The following is a 17,903-nucleotide window of genomic DNA, read 5'->3' on the forward strand; positions in this document are numbered from 1 at the left end:
TTGATTCCTGACCAGGGAGCTGAGATCACACTTGCCTTGGGGTCAAAAAACCAAAACATAAGACAGAAAAAATATTGCAACAAATTCAAGAGAGACTTTAAAAAATGGTACACATTAAAAAAAAAAATCTTCAAGGCTGGTTCATGTTGATGTTTGGTAGAAACCAATACAATTCTGTAAAGCAATTATCCTTCAATTAAAAGTAAATAATTTTTTAAGTAAAAAAAAATCTTAAAAAACAGAATGCATTTTACAAAATAAATCAGGAAAGCGGAAAGCAAAGGGATGGAAGCAAAGCGGGGGCAGGACTCACGGGTCGAAGACGAGCCGCGTGATGTACTCTTTGGGCATGCGCGGCAGCTGGTGTGAAAACACGTTCTGCAGCCCCACCAGCCACATGAGCACCTTCTTGTTGGGCTTCTGGCTCAGGGAGTTGCCCACCACGTGGAACTCGATCACACCCCGCCGCTCCTCCAGCCTGGCAGCCTCGTCCCTGGCCGAGTGCGCCGACAGAAAGTTGGTCTGGGAGCAGGAGACAGGAGGTTACATGGAGCCCCTCCCTAAGACGGGAGGGGCAGTTCACGGCAGCGCCTCTCCTCCATGCGCTAATAAGATACCTATTCGTGGGTTTCAGGGTCCCAACCAATAACACACAAGCCATGAAAACAAAACAGACAGCTAGGCAGAGCGTTCTGCCAGACCAGAGTCTCCCACGTGTCCATGGACACTCGGTACAGACCAGGAATCACCAGACTCTCTGAAGGGCCAAACAGCTCATGTTTGGATCTGCAAGTCAGGAGGCCTCTGCGGCAGCTGCAGACACTGCAGCAGGGTGAACGCAGTCCGGACCACGCGGACACTGCAGTGGGGTGAACACGGCCGGGACCATGTGGACACTGCAGCGGGGTGAACGCGGGGGAGACCACGCGGACACGTGTGGGCCGGGCAGAGAGCGTGAGGACTTGATTTGATGGGGGAGGCAGACTTTCTGTCCTGTGTGCTACAGCCTGCCAGTCCTTGGTTTTGGGACTCCCGTCTAGCTGAGCACCCTTGGGGTCACAGACCCCAAATTCTCCCTGCAGGCCCACAAGTGGCAGTCACGTCTATACTACCAGCACCTGTTTTTCATAGGATGAGAGTCTTCTTTGCAAACGTGTTGTGTTGACCACTCTCAACCCCAGCTGGCAGCACAACCTCCTCCCAGCACCCTGTGCCCCATCCTATTTAACCCACGCAGTGGGGTGCAGGTCAATGTTCAACAAACAGACCCCCAAGGCAGAAGGGCCAGCTGCTGGCGCGTTCCGGCTTCACTGGTCTATGGCTGACCCGGAGGCCCAGCGGCCACCATGGCCAATTTCAAGCTTCCAACACATTTAACAACCATCTCACAAAATTCCTGAAAATTTCACAGTTGCCTTGTGCACACCAGTACAAGGCAACTTCAGGACACCACTAAATCCACCCAACAAATCCTGAAATGTGTGACTACATCCACACTTCACAGCTGAAACAAACTGAGCAAAACTGTTCTGTGAAGCTACTAAATCCCCGACAGACATGTTAACAAAAGGTACTATAGTCCCAAGTCCCAAGGACTGGATACCTAGAAGGAAATGGAAAGAACAATCTTACAAGGAGATCGCTCTCTTAACAGCATTCCAATTCTGTGAATTATCCTCAACTGCACAAAATAAATCTCTAAGGAAACATGACAAATTAAACATGGATACCTTCACCCAGCAGAGCCATTCTCAAAAAAAATTTTTACAGATGTTTTGAAAAATCATCTCATTTCTTCATTTCCTGGAAGCTGTCAGAAACGTCTTAAACTGCTTTGCCCCTGGATATGACACGAGATGACAGCAGTCCTTTTGCCCCAAAGGCTTTACTTGCATCTAATCATGAGTAAACAGACACAGCCAAATACAGAGACCTTATGCCAAAGCAGGACTCTACAACAATGGTGCTGCCACAAAAGGCCAAAAGAGAGCTGGGGAACTGTTCTAGAATAAACCAAATAGACTAAAGAGGTGAAGAGATCAGAATTAAATGCAATGTGACCCCAGACGGATCCTCCAACAACAGGAAGATATATGATAAACAACAGAATTTGGATATATGGGAAATCTGGATATGGGCTGTACATTAGGCCAAAACCAGCAAGTGGACTGGATTTGGTACCCAGGCTGTAGACTGCCTATCCACACATTAGATGATATTGTAATCCAGCTAAATTTTCTGGTAGTGATAACTACACTGTGGGAATGCAAATGAATAGTCTCAGTCTTCAGAGACACATGCAAAAAAGTTAGGGGTGAAGTGTTACAACATCTGTATCTAATTCTGAAATGGTTCCACATGGCTTACAGGAGAGGGAGACAGAGGGACAGTGAACGTGGCATGCAAACCATTTGTGAGTCTAAATAAAGAGACTCTGGATCTTTATCACGGAATTTTTGCAACATTTATGAGGGTTTAAATTTTTCAAGATAAAAAGCTGAAGCAAGAGGAATGCCTTCAACGGTGGGGATTATGTTTCCCCGCGACGTGGCTGTCATCAGCGGAATTAACCTCTCATCAGCCTGCCTGCCTCTCCACCCTGAGCCCCAGACAACATGCAAACAGGGGGCACAGCTCCCTCGGCAACACCACCCCGTCCCCAACAGCAGGAGTGGCTACAGAGCGGACAGGGTTCACCCGCAGGCGGCTCGCGTTCCCCCTGCTGACCTCTGGCCCAAGCATCACCGCGGGGTCTGTGATGGTGGACATGACCTCGTGGATTAACTCCAGTGGGATATCGCCCATCACCCGGGGCTTCTTGGTCTCCTCCAAAACATGAGAGTCGTTCATTTTCCTCTTTTCTCCTTGATGATCAAAATAAAAGGGCAAATGATGGGTTATTTTAAACACAAAGCATGTGCCAACTAATCCAACTGATTTTCTAATAACACTGACAGGTGTGGACATCAACCCTCCGTGAACCAGGGAGGAGCGGTGTGGTAGAAGGTGGGAAAGAGGAGGTCGCAGTAACTGCCCACCATTCTTTTTCTTTTCTACTTTACTTATTTATTGGCTGGGCAGCATGTGGGATTTCCTTGAGCAGGGACTGAATCTCTGCCCCCTGCACTGGGACACAGAGTCTTAACTGCTGGCCCACCAGGGAGTCCCCCAAGTGCCCACCATTCTGAAGAGCATTTGCTCTCTACACTAAGTTTTTTAACTTGACATATGAGTTATTAAGGCACTGCTTCTTCATGTGCATATTGAGGGGGGAGTCTAATTATCACTGGTTATTAACCTCCATGTTGGAGATTAATTGTCCCTTTGTGGTCAGAAGAATATGGCCCTTAAGATACCAAAGGTCAAAATTTCTTGAAACTTGAGTTATGACCTAAAACTTGCCCAATTATTTGTAAATTAAGCATCTTCTTGGAAAGAATGTACACATTCGGGAAAATACATTTCCCGATTTTCAGTGCTCTCTACGTGTTGATTGTGTTTGTGGGGCTTCTGTCCTTACTGATAACTTTGTCTGTTTGATCTATGAATTAATCAGAGATGTTTCTTCAAGTATTCAACTTCTGGTTGATTTGATCATTTCTCCTTATAGTTAAGTCCTTCTTTCATATATGTTTGCATGGACATATGTATATATACATCTGTGGATGTATGTTATATATGTGTGTATATGTCTACATATACTGGAAATACACTCATGAACTGTTTCACTTTGCTGGTGAATTTAGTTTTTGTCATTACAAAATGACCCTCATGATCTCTCACAATCCTTTTTTTGCCTTAAAATGATGCCTCACAAAGTGAGCAGGGCCCCTGGCCTTGGAAGTAGGTACATTCATTCCCAGGATGTCATAATGTATCACAACTTGGAAAAGGCCAGGCAAAATCACGGAGAACTCTCCCCGACTTTCCTCCTTAGATTACATGGCCGCTTTCTGTCCTACTATCATGTTTGGTTTTTTTTTTCTTTTTTTTCCTTCTGTCATAACGTATTTATTTTCACAATTAAATTTTTAAATGCTCAAATCCAACTGATTCCTCAGGTGTGAATTCCAGTAAGCAGGCTCCATAAAGCATTCACACCATCCTGAGCTAAACGGCAGCAGAGCAATGTCAAGCATCTTGTCCATACAAGATGCTTTTCCAAATATGAGACAACTTACTAAACAGCTTTTGTTGAGTTGTATTTTTATAACTCTTTAGTTGTTATTATTGGAGGTGAGTGAGAATATTTTCCTTCATTTGATCAACTCTTCAAATCCCACAATTCCACAAGAATAATGGTGTGAACTATTTATTTTGGAGCTGAGGTTTAAACCCAATATGCCCCAAACTGGATAGCTTGCTGAGTGCTGCAATAAGAAAGCACCCTGGGCTATATCTGAATTCAACGGCGGAGTTTACAGAATAGTCAGTAGCGCCTCCCCCGGAAGTGGCCCAGTGCTGCACGCTTCGTCCTTCACGGAAAACCCTCTCCTCTCCCCATCTCACGGGGCTTCTCAGTGTCAAGCTTCGCTCATGCTGAGATGTGTCTGATGTCACAGCTGTGGACACAAACGCGGCCTTCGGAACATTCTATAACTGCGAAACGCCCCTAGCATTAAGAGATTTTTTTGCCTACGTGGCAGATTACATTCATGGCCAAATTCTTTCCCCTCCTGTATCCAGCTTCTGCCAAATGATTCTGTGGCTCTTCCTACAAAAGGCGTAAAGGGCATCTCCCCACCCCTTGATTCTGAGTCTGACCCCGTGATTTGCTTCCGATGACAAAATAAGATAGGCATCATGGTGTACCAGCTATGAGCTTAAGCTGCAGGAAGCTGCATTTCTTCCTGCTCTCTGGTGTCTCTGCCATCATCATAAGGACGTATTCTGCCCCAAGGAAAGGAAAAATCCAGTGGTCCTCAAAGGAGGACGAGAATTATGCAAGCATAGCCTAAAGGAGACAAGCCATATCAGCCACCTCCTAGGCAGCACACAGAATGAGTGAGCTATGATAATAAAGGATCACAATTTGAGACTCTGCGTCTCGAGTTGGTTTGTTAAATAGCAATAACTAACCAATGCAGCTCAGAGGGAGTTCCAGCCATTAAGATCCTTGACACGCACAGCACGCAGTTGCTTTAGGGCTCCCTTTCACACTCCTCAGATAACGGAGCTTCTCAGGCGAATCACAGCCCTCGCTGACGCCCTTCGAGCTTACCTGGGTTTGTCTCAAGCCCGGACGCGCCTCGACAGGATGGGCTGGTGCTCCCTCCATTCTGTTGCTCAAGGGAAGTGGAGCTGGAATTGTAGGACACTGTCCCAGCCACGGGAGGTGGACTGATAACTGCCCCCGGGAGAAGGAAGAGAAGGCATTAAATGACGTCTTTCTTGGTAGTAATGAACCAAGTGCACGCGAGACCATTCTACTCCCGTCCAGCACCCCAAAGCAGTCATCTTTAAGACAGAAGCTGTGGGGCCAATGTGAGCTTGATAATAAAGACAAGGGCAGATTATAACCCACTGGATAAAATAAAGATATCTGAGTCCACAGTGATAATATAAGAAATGAATAAATAAATAATTGGGAGAAGGTAAAACTCTCCTTACAGGAGAGTGCCAACAAATAAGGAAGCAATGATGAAAGTTGTGGGGTGGGGGGCAGTTAGGGAGCAGCCAGCACATAATGACTGATTCAGGGAAGAAGCATCTGTACAGACCGAATCTTGTGACTGTAATTTTGATAAAGACAGAATAGCCTCAAAGTATCTCCCCACAAAAGTACCTTTTTCTTTTTAAATTACCAAAGCAGAAAAGTTATCACTGCTGTGGAGAAATCTCAAAAACCCCACCTTAATCCAGTGACAAACTTCACACCAGTGATAATGGGAGAAGCCAACGTTACGTGCCTCCTGGTGTGACAGAAAATGGCTGTGAACCACGTGGCTGAGATAAGAGGAAGGATGAAAAACAGAAGCCAGATTAAGGAATAATATGGCATCAAGGTTAAAATTCCTCACTGTGATAACTCTGCTGGGGTTAAATACAAAAACACTCTTGCTCTTAGGAGATTCCCACTGAAGTCAGCAAAGGGGCGTGACCTTTGTAACCAACAGACCGTTCAGAAAACAGAAAGGTACACACACGTTAATAGGAAGACAGAAAGGTACACACACGTTAATATACATGGAGAGAGACAGAAGCAGGAGAAACGATGGCGCAACAGGGCAAAATGTTAACATTTGCTGAGTCTGGAACAGAAAATACATAGCACGGGACTGCTTTGTCCTGGTCCTGTAACTTTTCTGTAAGTTCAAGAGTGTATCCAAACAAAACCATTTTGTTTTGCCTTTACAGAAAAAGAAAAAGCCAAGGTAGGAAGTAGGACGTTGTTTGCTCGTGAGTGGCTGATGGCAGGACAGACATCAGCGACACCGCGCACAGAGCTCGCAGACAAGAGGCCCCAGAGCACGCCGTCTCGGTGCGGGGACGCCCCCGCAGCCAAGAGTGGTGAAAGAAGCAAAACTAGCTGCAGAGACACGGGCACACAGCTCCCAACTGAACAGCAGCCGGTATGTAAAGAACTGGAATATACTGATCGACAATGTGTTGTTAGCTTCAGGTACAGAGCGAGGTGAATCCGTTAGACATTTACATATATCCACTCTTTTTTACATTCTTTTCTCATAGAGGCCATCAACAATAAGTGTTAAAAAGAAAAATAGCCATATATAGGTGAGACTTCCTCAGATGCACACACACGAAGGAATCAGAAGAGACTGAAGCGCCAGGCTGCAGGCCTTTCATTCCAGCAAACAGGCCTCCTGAATTTCACAGAGCTTCCACACAAAGAGGAAGCTCTGGTGACTCACAAGACATCTGAGAACCTCGCCGAAGTTCAGAGCCGTCATTGTGACTGTCATTTCTCACAGGTGCCTGGGTGCACAGACATGCCAATTAAGGAGAAGATTACCCTTTTCTTTCCCCCCAGAGCACACACTGCAATTACAGCAGAACAGAAGTCGGCCGGCTTCTGACGGGGGCAGGGACTCTGATGAGTGCGCTCCAGCTGAGCTGGGTGACAGCCGGACCCACTGGGGTGAACCTGACGTCCCAGGGGCCAGAGACAGCCGCCTGCTCCATGCTGCGCGGGGACGGGCGAGTCTCGGGGAGCGGGGCAGGCCAGGAGGCGTCCTGAGCAGGAGGGTCAGGGAAGTCTTCACAGACAGGGACCCCCTCCATCCCTCCAGCAGAGAACTAGCTGGACCTGCCTGGAGCCAGGATCGGGTCCCCGCCCCATCATTCCTCTTTCCTTCCACAAGCGTCTGCCTGCGTGTCTGCAAGGCACACGGGGGTGCAGCGGGAATCAGACGCGATGGGAAACCCTGTCCCGTCACTCGGAAGGCTCTGCTTTTGGGCGACTGGCTGCTCCTCTCTGAGCTCCCATGTCTCATCCACATACAAGGGTTAATCACACCAACTTCTCCTGGTTCTAGCTAGAGCTTAAAGACCCGAAGCAAACTTCACCAGCCAGCACTCACTGGAAGTGCGAGCTATTCTCATGGATAAACTGGGTCTGACCAGGTAGGCATCACACTCACGAAAAGGGGGCTGGGGTAGCGTGGTGACTGCTGAGGGCAGCAGGTCTCGGGCTGATGCCCATCAGACCCTCCAGGAGCTGTTAACATGCCGAAGGCCACGCCCTTAGTCACTTACGCCACAGCCTCTTGGCAGGGGCCTCAGGATCAGTAGGTTTTTTATTTTTTTTAGTATTTATGCATTTGGATTGTGGGGTCTTTAGCTGCAGCCTGCAAACTCTTCGTGGTGGTATGTGAGATCCAGTTCGCTGGCCAGGGAGGGAAGCTGGGCCCCTGACGGGGAGTGAGAAGCCTGAGCCGCTGGACCACAGGGAAGCCCCAGACATCAGCAGTATTTTAGATCCCATGGGTGGTGCCACCGAGCAGACAAGCTAAAGAACCGGGGATAGGACATTATCGAGGTTCCATGTTTGGAAGAAAGGAGACCCAGCTCTTGCCAGGAGGCATGGAGAGAATTAGAAAAGGGTTTGGGGGAGAGATGTCATCCAAAGGTCAGGTAAGTTAAAGGCAGAGACAAAGCCAACAGCATGAGGGCAGAGACGGACTCAGCAGGAGCCCAGGGGCTCGGGGAGCTCTCCGGGAAGGGTCGACACGTGGGCTGGAGTCCTGTCCACACACAGACAGGCCCCAGAGGGCTGCAGACTGTGAGCCAGAGAAACGTGAGATTATATTTTATGGCCTAAGGTGAAAAAACACAACACAAAAGGTGTCTTTGACATGGTTTTGGGAACAAGAATCCAAAGAAAGAAGGTTTGATACAAACCAAAATACCTCATTCCCTAAGTATTCTGCTGGGTAGGATTTAATTTTATTCACATCCAAACTCAGGCTCCAGATGAAATAGCGTTTTAATCACCTTCTCCAGTGCCGTATGCTCAGTGAAAGAAGCCAGAGTCGGACGTTACGTGCTGTGTGATCCCACTCGTGTGGCATTCTAGAAAAGCACAACTACAGGAACAAAGGACGGACCGGAGGTGGGCCACCAGGGCCGAGCTCAGTGCCGAGCACGCCACGGGGAACTTTCTGGGCCGACGGCCACGGGGTGATACAGCACTGGGCGTTCGCCAGAATCCACAGGACCGCACACTAGGGGTGGCTAAGGGTGACTTTCGCTGGATATAAAATCAAACCGGGGGAGGTGTCGAGAACGGCAGAAACAAACGACCTTTGCTGCAGGCGGCACTCATGGTCCCCAGGACACACTGAACCAGATCTACTGAAAAGTCGACACCAAAATTCTGCGTTCTGCCTCTCCCCGAGGCCACACGGAAATGCCTGCCCTGGGACCTCCTGACAGCCTTCTCCGAGGCTTCTGAGCATCCAAGGCAGGAGTTCAGACCCTGTCTCCAGAGTCAGTGTGACTCCAAGTCACACGTCCTCACCAAAGGCCCGCTGAGGCCCTGAGCCCACGGGGGATGGCACGTCCTGAGACTCAGCCCCACCGTTACCCGAGAGCAGCCTGGTGTTCCAAACAGACGTCCAGACTCACAAGCCAGACTGAGCCGTGCCTGCAGAGCAGGCCGTGACCGAGACTCTGTCTTTAAACAGCCGGCGTCTGCCTGCAGACCTGAGCGCCGGGTGCTTCGCCCTCCGCACGGCTGTGCAGGGCAGGCTGAGCAAACCTTGGGGCAGAGCAGCAGCTGCTGCAGCCTTAGCTATCTGCCTCGCACCTGCTCGCTTCGGGAACAGAGATGTTGATGCCAGGTTTGCCAAAGTGTTTACTTTTCTTTGCTGACTTTAGTCTTCAATTTCTTGATGAAAAATGCAAATAAATGCACAGTGAACTGCAACAAACACTTCCTGGTTGTGTTCTGATTTATGCAAAAAAAAAAAAAAAAATTTTTTTTTTTTTTACCTGTTTGGATTCCAAGCTGGCTGGTTCTGGAAGAAGCTGAGAGAAAATCCTGATCCCAGATGGGAGAGTTTTGACTATAAACTTCTTCTTCTAACATGGACAGAAACCTAGGGACAAGAATAAAGGCAAGAGTGAGATCACAAGTCATGCATCACGAGGGGGACAAGTGCCGGGCACCCATGGCAATCCCACCAACACTAGCATCTCATCCTCAATTCAGAAATATGAAATACTCAAGCCAGTAAATCATCAGGTGATGATTTAGTTGGGTGGCCTTGGTATATTCAAATAGAAATGCATTTCTACAAATGTATTCTCTTTGGACTCCATGTAGGTATTAGTAGATACAACCTAGACCACACAGAGAATTACATCAGTGGAAATGCATTTCACCAAGTCCCCCTGGGAGAGTCCTGGAACAAGAGCTCATCTCTCCTTAGAGCTGTTGTCGTCATTTCCATCACAAAAGCTGAGTCCTTGCCACGTGCTACACTGTGCTGAGAACGTTTCATTGAATCTTCTCATCAACACAATGAGTTACAGATTTTGTTTTTATTTATCACACACATGTACACATAGCTCTTACTATAGGATGGACACTGTTCTAAGCAGTCAACGTATATTAACTCACTCGCTCTTCCGAATAACCTTGAGATAGGATTCATTACTGTACTCATTTCACAGATGAAAATAACTTAGGGCACAGGCAGGTTCAATAACTGGCACAAAGGCCCACAACCAGTAAACTGCAGGGCCAAGACTAATTACCATGTTATATTTCCGGTCATGTTATAAAACAAGCAGGTCTCAAGTTTTGGGGCCACAGAAATCACCTGCACACCGTGGCTGGAATGCAGACACCCAAGCCCCACCCAGGCTCACTGAACTGCAGGCTGTGAGAAAGGTCCAGGCAACTGAATGCTGGTAAGTACCTTGGACAGTTCTTGTGTTTCCCCGCAAATGCAAAAGACTGTGAGTAAAATACCAACCCAAATCTATACTTCTGGTATTGGAAAGTCTTCCTGCAAACCTTTCAGGCACATTCATTCTCATGGAGGAATATAGAATAACGGCTAAGAGCCTGGGGTCTAAAACCCAGTTACCACTTATTATTTCCGTGACCTTGGGACAAATTCCTAGCTTTCCTCTTCCTCGGTTCCCCTTTTATAAAATGGAGACATCAACAGTAACTTCTGCACACGGTGGTGCCAAAGACTATACACTGTCATGCTGCAACCGGTGCCGACCGCTGAGAAAGTGCTCCTTCATTCACTCAACCAACACTGGCTGCCCGCCACACGCCAGGTGCCGTGGCAGGGAGGGCAGAGTGAGCACAGCCTTGCCTTGCCTTCAAGACGTTTACATTGCAGCGATGTGAAAGGTTAGCAATTAAATGTCTCTGAAATTTTTAACTCCAAAAACCCTTTTAAAAGTATTTTCCCTAATCCATTTGGCAACAAAATCTGACCTGAACATATGCAGTTTATTTACAGTCTTTATAAATATAAATGGATTTGCTTCGGGGGACCTACCCCCCTCCCAGAGCTATGATACACAGTCTGTGTGTTCTGTTACCTTTATGAAGCAGCCAAGTTTACCTCAAAGCGTGAATTGTGAAACATGCCAAGTTTGGGTCACTGATTAAGGACTTATATTAACATTAACATCATCATCATCACAATAAGGGAAAGGACCACTAATCTCCTCATTAATCAAACCCTGTAAGACTGCAGAAGGGTAGGGAGAGGTTGGGCAGTGAAGACAGGTGGGAAAGGCCCTGCGGGTCTCCGGACTGGCCTCTCACACTCAACCATTTAAGAAAAGGAACCACTGCATGAATGTCGACCTGCACTCAGCCATGAGGTGCATGGTTTAAAGAAACAGCACGGGCCACTTTTTGCCGAGCTAGTCACCATTAACTTACACTTCAGAACACTTCAGTATGTCTCTCATCTAACACAGAAAGACTAACAGCAACCGGAGGCAAAATCCTTACTGAGATCACAGTTTGACCTTGCTGACGAGAAGGCAGGTTCCGGATGCATCTCCTCCTTTGGCCCAGCAGACCCTGCCTTCACCTCGCCCAGCCCTCAAGATTTCCCAACCACCCTTCATCACAGAAGTAAATTTCCTTTCCTTTCCCAGGCTCCTTCTTTACGAGCAAATAATAGAACATCATTAAGCCCTATGGAGACTTACCAAAGAAGAATGCCATTAGTAATTTAGGAAAATAGTCATGTGTGTGCTATATATATATATATATATATAATTATTTCAATACAATGAAAGACAGTCTCATCTAATGTCATGAGAAACTGCTTATTATGTATACAGAGGTTACAAAATTGAACATAGAATAAAAGAACACAATACACGGAGGAAAAAGTAAGAAATATCTAATAAAAGCACAAAAAGTAGATCACAACGGTAGGGCTATAGCAGTCCTTTGCCTCTTTGTTCTCTCTGAATCAGATCTTCACCAAATGTCCCTCTGTCACTTTTACAATGAAATGCAGATACTGAAGTTCTAAAGGACACCTGTGGGACGCGGTGGGTGTGGGGATGGCACACACGAAGGCCGAGCAGGAGGAAGGGCTGGAGTCCCTGAGGACGCAGAGGCTGGGGCTGCACTTCTCCTGCAGGGGCCTGGGTTCAATGCTCAGCTGGGGAACCAGGACCCTGCCCGCCGAGCAGCACAGCCAGAAAAAAGAAGGAAGGAACGGCGGCGTAGGAAGTGCAGGAAAGTAAGTGTGCAAGACCTGAAGACACCCGGCAAGCACGGGGGCCCCACAGGGTCAGAGGCATCCACAGTCTGACTCTGAGCCAGGCCCCGGCTCCAAACGGCACCTCTGGCTTCAGTATACGAGATTCTGCTGCCAAGTCTGCAGGTGTGAATCCCTAACAGCCTCCAGTGTTGTCATATTCAGTGGAAAGGGACTGAAAGGAGAAGTGGGTGGTAGCTTTACCCGGCCATTAGTAACAGAGAAGGAAAGAAAGCGGCACTGATTTTCTCAGCTAAGCAGCTTAAGCATGCCAGAACTACGGGCTGAAGGCACAAACACTGTAATTAGCAAATAGCTCCAAGAAGGAAAATGAGTTTGCTATGGGAAAAAACCTGCTCCTATGCAAGATAATTAAAATCTCTCATTAAGCACCATAAAAGGTGTGACGAGGGAGGGGTCCTCTGTCCGCTGGCTTAGAGGCAGGAGACAACTATAACCTAAACATACGAAACATGGCTTATGTGGCAGATGTAACAGAGAAACAAGAAAACTACTTTAATCTGTAAGGAAAGGAGCTTAGATCAGTTAACAGGCAGACGCTGAAATACACAAGCACCAGAGTTCCTAACCTCTTCAGGAACGACACCCGAGCTGCTGTTTAGGTCCTTCTGGACATTCCTCCCTGAAGGACACCAAGTGTTCGGGCCCTGCCTCATCCTGGGTTGTCGCTGTCTTCAGGAAATGCTGCAAATCAGGTCACTAGGACTCATGTTCAGCTAAAGCTCATGAGAATTATCCTCTACCTAACACTGGAGATTCATGCTAAACTGCAAAAACAAACTGTTCTGTCCGTTTTCATCAGAAAATCATTTTTGTTGTTGTTTTGGACCTAACTCATCTTTAAAAATTAAAATGATCATGTTTCCTGAGACACACACTGGGTAACCCATAAATAGTAGCGATTATAAAAATCTAGTATTTCGCATAAAACAGGATTCCATCCATCTTGGTTCCAGGAGCATAACAGCACCTCTCCTAAACTGCTCTCCGCCTCACAGCTGTCCCTGGCAGAACTCTCTCAGACCTAGAAAGCCTGTTCAAATGACAGCTTCCACCCACGCTGGACCAGCGCGGCTGCCGGCGGGAGTGAGCAGAAGGAATCAGCTCCGCCCTGTCTCGCCACACAGTTCTGAGGAGTCGTCACCTGCACCCTCAGCTGCCAGCCACTTAGGTTAAAGTCTGCGTTCTTCACACTGAAAACCCATTCCAAGCCCAGTGGCATACACTGTACCTTCCTACCCCCCTGACCTATTTCCTACATTTGGAAAATATTTAAGTGAGTCTTTACACGCTTGAGGTCTAGCAGGTTCAAGCAGCAAGGGGCTAAGGGCACGCGTGCGCCTGGGAAGCTGAGTACAGAGGTGCAAAGATCCTCCTGCCAGAGACCCGTCTATTCCAGGCCGGCTCCCAGCCTCGGAGTCCAGTTCGTTCCAGCTGAGACAGGGATGACCCGCTGGCCTCAGGAAGGGCAGGAGAACTGGGTGCCTGAATCAGCCCCGGGCTCTCCTGCACCACCTCTTGGAGACCACTTCTGCAGGGTCCCCACTGCCCTGGAGCAGCCTGGAGCTGCTCCACACACAGCCCTGGCCTGTCCTCTGAGAATCGGGAGGGATAAGACAAGCCAAGGGAACAGTCGACCCAAAGTCAAGCTCATTTCAGATGGGCTGGAAACACCCACGAGGCTCCCAGGGGGGCTGCGAAGATGGGGGTCCTGCCATGCCACCACCCCCCCCAGCCAGTTCTGTCCCCGAGGCTTTGATGTGCATCCGTCCATCTCAAGCGTGGCACCGAGCAAAGACCCCACGAGCTCTCCCTTACTTCGGGAAGTGGGTGAGGATCAGAGTCCGCTTCTCCAGCGGCAGTTTGTCCTTCTCCTGCCTCGCCTGCTCCAGCAGCTGCCGCCGCATAACAGTGAAGACGGAGCGCAGCAGCGTCCTCCCGAACACCTGGGCCGTCTCGTACCGCGGCAGGCTGTCGCAGAACTGGGGCACGTTGCAATAACACAGCCACCTGCACGGAGGAGACCACAGCATCAGCGCCAGCATCAGCGCCCGCGAGCCCCGCCACGAGGAACACACACGACGCTACTCGACACCATCACCCTCAGCGGGAGACCAGGCCTGCAGACACGCCGGGGAAGCGCCATCAGCGGGTCAGATGCTGGCTCACCCTGCCAGAGCCCTCGGGCCCAACTCTACTAGAGTCACTCCAGTCTGCAGCATCCTTTAAATAGGAGGATGGATTCAAGGGGAACAGAGGACATCCCTTTTGGAGGAGAAGCAGAACTCCCCCACTGAACCCTCTGAGTAAAAACTTAAGACCGCTTTAAAATGCCTACACAGCACTCACGCCCCCCACAGCTTCAGTGAGAAGATAAAGATCTCCACGACTGCTCAAGACTCAGTCAAAACGCAGGAAGTAATAAGCTTCCACCATCTGTCACCTAGGTACACGTTCAGTGACTCAAAGTCAGAACTGTCTCTCGGTGTCGCATGGGGCTGGAGGGGTGCCGGGCCCGAGGGAAACCAGGCCTTTCCTGAGCACAATGTGGGGCACGGGGCTGATGCAGGGCAGATTCAGGACGCCGCTTCAGCCGAGAAGCTGAAAACAAACATTCATCAGCCACCACCTGCTCCAGGGCCTCCCAGAGATGCAAGGCCTGAAATTCCCAGCAGTAGGGGCAGGGGGCCCAGCAGGCGGCAGAGACCAGGAAGAGACCCGGCTTCAGTGCCCAAGTCCTGCTCCTCAGAGGCAGACCCAGCTACCCCTCATCAGGGGAGGACCCCCACTCCCCAGACAGAACCCTAACCCCGCTGGGGACCCCTCTCCCCCAGAGAGGACCCTCTGCCCCGCCCAGGACCCCTCTCCCCAAGACAGGACCCTCTGCCCCGCCCAGGACCCCTCTCCCCGGATGGAACCCTCCGCCCTGACGGGGACCCCTCTCCCCAGATGGAACCCTCTACCCCACCAGGCGCCTTTGGCACCCTTTCAGGTGGGGGCCGAGCTCCCACATGCCCAGACAGCTGGAGGAGACCTGATGACAGTCAGTCCTCAATAAAGAGTGGAGTAATGTCCACTTACCCAGGCTGTCTGACTTATTCTTTATGTTACTCTGTATTAGCTCCCCTGTGTGGGGTGGGGCCGCTTCATCTTTGGGGAAGAAAACCTTCATTAGTGTTAGTTCATCTACCTAGATTCAAAATTAACCTTAAAACCCTGCTACTATTTCTGTTCCTCTCAACTTTCCTGTCCTAATAATTCACACGCAAATGTCACTCTACGATACAATACCCAGATGGGCATCCTAAGTGCCGTCCGTATCCTGTCAAGTTGAAAACAGTGACCTTGGTAACAGAAGAAACTGAAGGATGCATTTATTTTGTAATTTATAAGGCACTCATATAGAAATTCATCAACTTCAAAGCTAGTCTTTGCTGGAAGTTAGTCCGTGGCCACTTAAAGAAGTTAAAATATTTGGAGTTGAAGGCAGGCCAGCTTCCAGGGAACTAATTATGAAAGTACACACGTAATCACAAACCATAACCATCAGATCAATTTCATGAGACTGTAAATCTTAATAAAAGTATGTCCAACGTGGCACAATGGGAGATATAAGGATTTAAGGATTTAGAAGTACTGTCCGATAAAGGCTTTGGTGATGACAAGATTGCTGTACCCGTGTTGACGCATAGCTGTGGAGCCCCCCAGCCATGTGTAACTACTGAGCACTTGTACAAGTGAAAAAACATTTTTCTTTTTAATTTTAATTGATGTATAGCTGGCTTACAAGGTTCTGCTAGTTTCAGGTACGTAGCAAAGTGATTCCCTTTTATCTGTATGTGCGTTGAGATTCTTTTTCAGATTCTTTTCCCTTATAGGTTATTACAGAACACTGAATACAGTTCCCTGTGCTACATACAATCAGTCCTCGTTGTTTATTTTATACACAGCAGTTGCATCTGCAAACCCCAAACCCCTGATTTATCACTCTCACCCCTTTGTTCTTGGGTAATCATGTTTGTTTTCCTGAAGAGACTGATTCTGGGAAAGACTGAAGGCAGGAGGAGAAGGGAACAACAGAGAACAAGGTGGATGGATGGCATCACCGACTCCACGGACGTGAGTCTGAGCAAACTCCGGGAGACGGTGAAGGACAGGAAGTCCATGGGGTCACAAAGAGTCAGACATGACTGAGCGACTGAACAACAAATTTTAATCAATTTAAAATTTACTTTCAACCAACAAGGGCCTACTGTATAGCACGGTGAACTACCCTATGATAAACCATAATGCAAAAGACTCTGAAAAAGAATAGGCTTATATTCTTTTAATATATATCTATGTACAGTTGCTTCAGCTGTGTCTGACTCTTTGTGACCTCATGGGTTGTAGCCTGCCAGGCTCCTCTGTCTACGGGATTCCCCAGGCAAGAATACTGGTGTGGGTTGCCATTTCCTTCTCCAGGGGATCCTCTTGACCCAGGGATTGAACCCGCATCTCTTACATCTCCTGCATTGGCAGGCGGGTTCTTTACCACACACACACACACGTATGTCTGAATTGTTCTGCTGTATGCCTGAAACCATTGTAACTCAACTACACTGAAATTTTAACATAAATAGAGGAAAAAATATTTAAAAATTTACTTTCAAATGGAAACCCTGAGAAATACTTTTTCATTAAACACAACTTTACTGTTTTGGTAGAACTCCATTTAGCTTTAACCACTTAAAATGTAAAGAATAAACTAAAATATGCTGTAATTATAAAACCCCCACATTGGATTTGGAAGATTTAGTATAAAGAAAAGTAAAAGACATCATTAATAATTGCTCATATTGATTCCATGTTAAGTGATAACATTTTTATACAATGGGTCAAATAAAACACTATTAATATTAATGTCCTGTTCTACCTTTTTAAATGTAGTTACTAGAAAATGTCAAATTACAGCTGTGGCTCACATTTGTGGATCATGTTATATTCTATTTGGCAGTGCTGATTTTGAGTCTGAAGAGCATTCCTATCTATGGAGGTCACATATGTCTGAGACTCTACTGAAGACAGATGCTATTTCTGCTACAACAATGACAGTGATAAATATTATAAAATCATAAAATGTTATCCAAAGTGCTTAACACATCCACAGGGCAGAGGAAGGCAATGTAGATTAATATTATCTAGTCAAAATTTTCAAACAAAAGGTTTCCACTTATTTCCTCTGAAAATCACTTTATAGTACTTAAGTTTATACTTTTTTAGTTTAGTTCTGGTTTTGCTTCCAAAACTAATCTTATAAATTCTAAGGGCACTGTACGAAAAGACAGGAGATGAGTCAACACGTTCTGGGCGTTTTGGGTGTTATAGCGATTGACACAGTCTGGGCGTGCGGTGAGACAAGGAAACAGGAACGGATGTGTGTCTTGCTACTCAGATGTTCCTCTAAACACTAACCTGGAAAACAAGGGTGTACCTAAACCTCTGGTTTCAGGTCTCCTCAAAAGAAGTGAAAAGATGGTTTAGTCACTTTTGTATACCTAACAGAGATGGCATGGTGTGCAAGTCACTGACTGTTCAAACAACTCTCAGATTTTCATAGCATTGGGATTACTTGCAGTGACCTTGCTTTCTTTAAAACGTGAGTAGAGCTGGAGGACTTGAGTGATG

At 47.6% G+C, this 17,903-nt stretch overlaps 1 protein-coding gene across 3 annotated transcripts in view; it reads right to left on the reverse strand.

Moving 5' to 3' along the window:
• KAT2B (lysine acetyltransferase 2B) overlaps positions 1-17,903 on the reverse strand; it is a 93,515-nt gene that overhangs the window by 23,765 nt on the left and 51,847 nt on the right. For all 3 annotated transcript variants that reach the window (XM_043873838.1, XM_043873841.1, XM_043873839.1), the window contains exons 6-10: positions 14,055-14,246; positions 9,454-9,560; positions 5,222-5,347; positions 2,728-2,864; positions 314-522 (exon numbers count right to left, since the gene is read on the reverse strand). In XM_043873838.1, coding sequence (XP_043729773.1) covers positions 314-522; positions 2,728-2,864; positions 5,222-5,347; positions 9,454-9,560; positions 14,055-14,246 — 771 coding nt within the window. The remainder of the gene's footprint in view (positions 1-313; positions 523-2,727; positions 2,865-5,221; positions 5,348-9,453; positions 9,561-14,054; positions 14,247-17,903) is intronic.

Source organism: Cervus elaphus, chromosome 19 (assembly GCF_910594005.1).
Source record: "Cervus elaphus chromosome 19, mCerEla1.1, whole genome shotgun sequence".
Lineage (NCBI taxonomy): Eukaryota > Metazoa > Chordata > Mammalia > Artiodactyla > Cervidae > Cervus > Cervus elaphus.